The sequence below is a fragment of the Ciona intestinalis genome, unplaced genomic scaffold (assembly GCF_000224145.3).
Source record: "Ciona intestinalis unplaced genomic scaffold, KH HT000255.1, whole genome shotgun sequence".
NCBI lineage: Eukaryota > Metazoa > Chordata > Ascidiacea > Phlebobranchia > Cionidae > Ciona > Ciona intestinalis.
The window spans coordinates 1-1,904 of NW_004190576.1; the positions used below are offsets into that span (position 1 = coordinate 1).

The 1,904-nt window shown below is 38.2% G+C and overlaps 1 protein-coding gene across 3 annotated transcripts in view; it reads right to left on the reverse strand.

Annotated features, from left to right (window-relative positions):
- Nucleotides 1-636: 636 nt before the first annotated feature.
- LOC108950555 overlaps nucleotides 637-1,904 on the reverse strand; it is a 1,719-nt gene continuing 451 nt past the window's right edge. The window contains exons 1-2 of one of the 3 annotated variants that reach the window (XR_003397106.1): nucleotides 960-1,898; nucleotides 637-857 (exon numbers count right to left, since the gene is read on the reverse strand). Coding sequence is in view for 2 of the 3 variants with exons in the window: in XM_018816510.2 (XP_018672055.1) it covers nucleotides 1,024-1,202 (179 nt within the window). In the remaining variant the exon portion in view is untranslated. Of the gene's footprint in view, nucleotides 858-959; nucleotides 1,899-1,904 lie in introns of those variants that run through there. The other 2 variants (XM_018816511.2, XM_018816510.2) reach the window with 2 other exon arrangements.

Genomic DNA, 1,904 nt, shown 5'->3' on the forward strand with positions numbered 1-1,904 from the left:
ACATCGTACAAAGTATCTTTAATGCTGTTAACCATTTCAACCAGTTGATTAATGTTTTGTTTGGATGGCTTATCTGATGGCAATATTGGTTGATTTGTATCATCAGAAACCTGTATTGGTTCAACCGGCAATAACTGAACGCATTCAGGTGTTGTAATTTTGGTTGAAACACCAGTTTGGTCCTTAACGGTTTCTGAAACACCAAGTGTCGTAATAACCTCTCTATCAAGGGTAATATATACAGAGTCTGTATACCATGTTGGTAAGGATGCCCATGAAACATCATTATACTTACTGAATATAGCAAACATGTGTTTGCAAGGAAGGAAATGATATTTAAAATCTGGGCAAGTGCATTTAGGAAAATCAGACTCATTTCCCAAATAAACATCATACATTAGTATACCACAACTGCTCCGTACAGTAAATGAAGATGTGTCAACTTGACCAATATCATTGGAGGATATTTCCGAAGCGCTGTACAATCTCTTCATGCAATGATGAATAACATATTGCGGCCGATTGTGTAAATATGATGGTACTTCGGTCTTGTACGTATCCGATGCATAAGTGTTGTCAATTGTATATCTATTAAAAATTGATACGGTGTGTTTTGAGATAACACTGCATGATTAAGACGTTCACACCAACGAACTCTTATAAAACATCAAGTGACAACTATATCAATGCTAACTTATAGAAAAAGTCTATAAACATGTTCTAATCAGAAATCGATAATTGTATCTTTGTATGAACTAAAATGTACTTGTTTTAAGCATTTTATTTTGCCGTTCAACTCCGTTGTTTGTTCCAATTGGCACACGCATCTTCTCTATTCGGTAGAGTGAAACCCATCTCTGCACATTTGTAAATGGTAAAAAAGTAAAATAATGATATAAAACAACAGGCAAATTTATTTTAAATTCCATTTTTTATGTAAAAATAGAAAAACAAATGACCTCCTTTTGTAGCCACCAAGAATTTTGAAAGTATTTTTGTAGCTTCGGGTTTTCTGTATAAACTTCACCTGTTCATAAGTGAATCTAAAGCACTTTCGAGTTCAGCATGATTTTCTGCCTTTGCTACTGCTCGTAAACCAGATAAAACTGCCTTTTTTCTGTCTCCAACACCATTATCTGATTTTTTGACCCATCTTTCCCATGCCTGTTCGCGATGGAAGTCACAAAGAAGCACTTTGCAACCTGATGCAAAATTCATTTGCTTAGCCTATTAATTTTAAGTAGTATAAAATATACTTAATCATACACTAATTAAATCAGTGGTTCCCAAAGTGGGTGCTGCGGCGGCGGCTCTGTCCCTTGCTGTGACTGTGACGTCAGAAAGGTCCTTTAAGCCGGATGTTGATTGCAGGCGTTTAGCGACTAGCGATGTGAGATCGGCTAGCGTGGCTGCGTGTTCTGAGACTTGCCGCTAAGTCTAATTTTGCTCCTTGATTAAGGTTAACTATCCAAGCAATAACTGGTTTGTTGATTATTTATTACCACGGTTATTAACGCAAGGGCGATACTGATGCAATATACAATCACGATAAGAAACTCGAACGCCTAACCACTTGTATAGGCAGTGGTTAGGATATAAGTTCTCCTAGACTGATGAACTCTGGTTGGTCTTTGCTGAGTCTGCATCGTCTTTCAGTGCACTGCATAGCACTCACGTGCTGCATGCAGTGACTGCGTGACTTGTTGACCAGTTGACCTGTTTTCTGATTGAATCGTCTAGTCTTTTATAGTGTTTTGGAGCTGACGTCACATGCTTTCGTCACAGCATGGTTCGTCATCTGCGTTCCTTTCTCTTTTGTGTAAGAGCTCAAATGTTCGTCCAAGGAGTGTCTGATAAGTGCATTGGCCGTGGGCGTTTTATCGTTTCGAGACTTCGCCGATGAT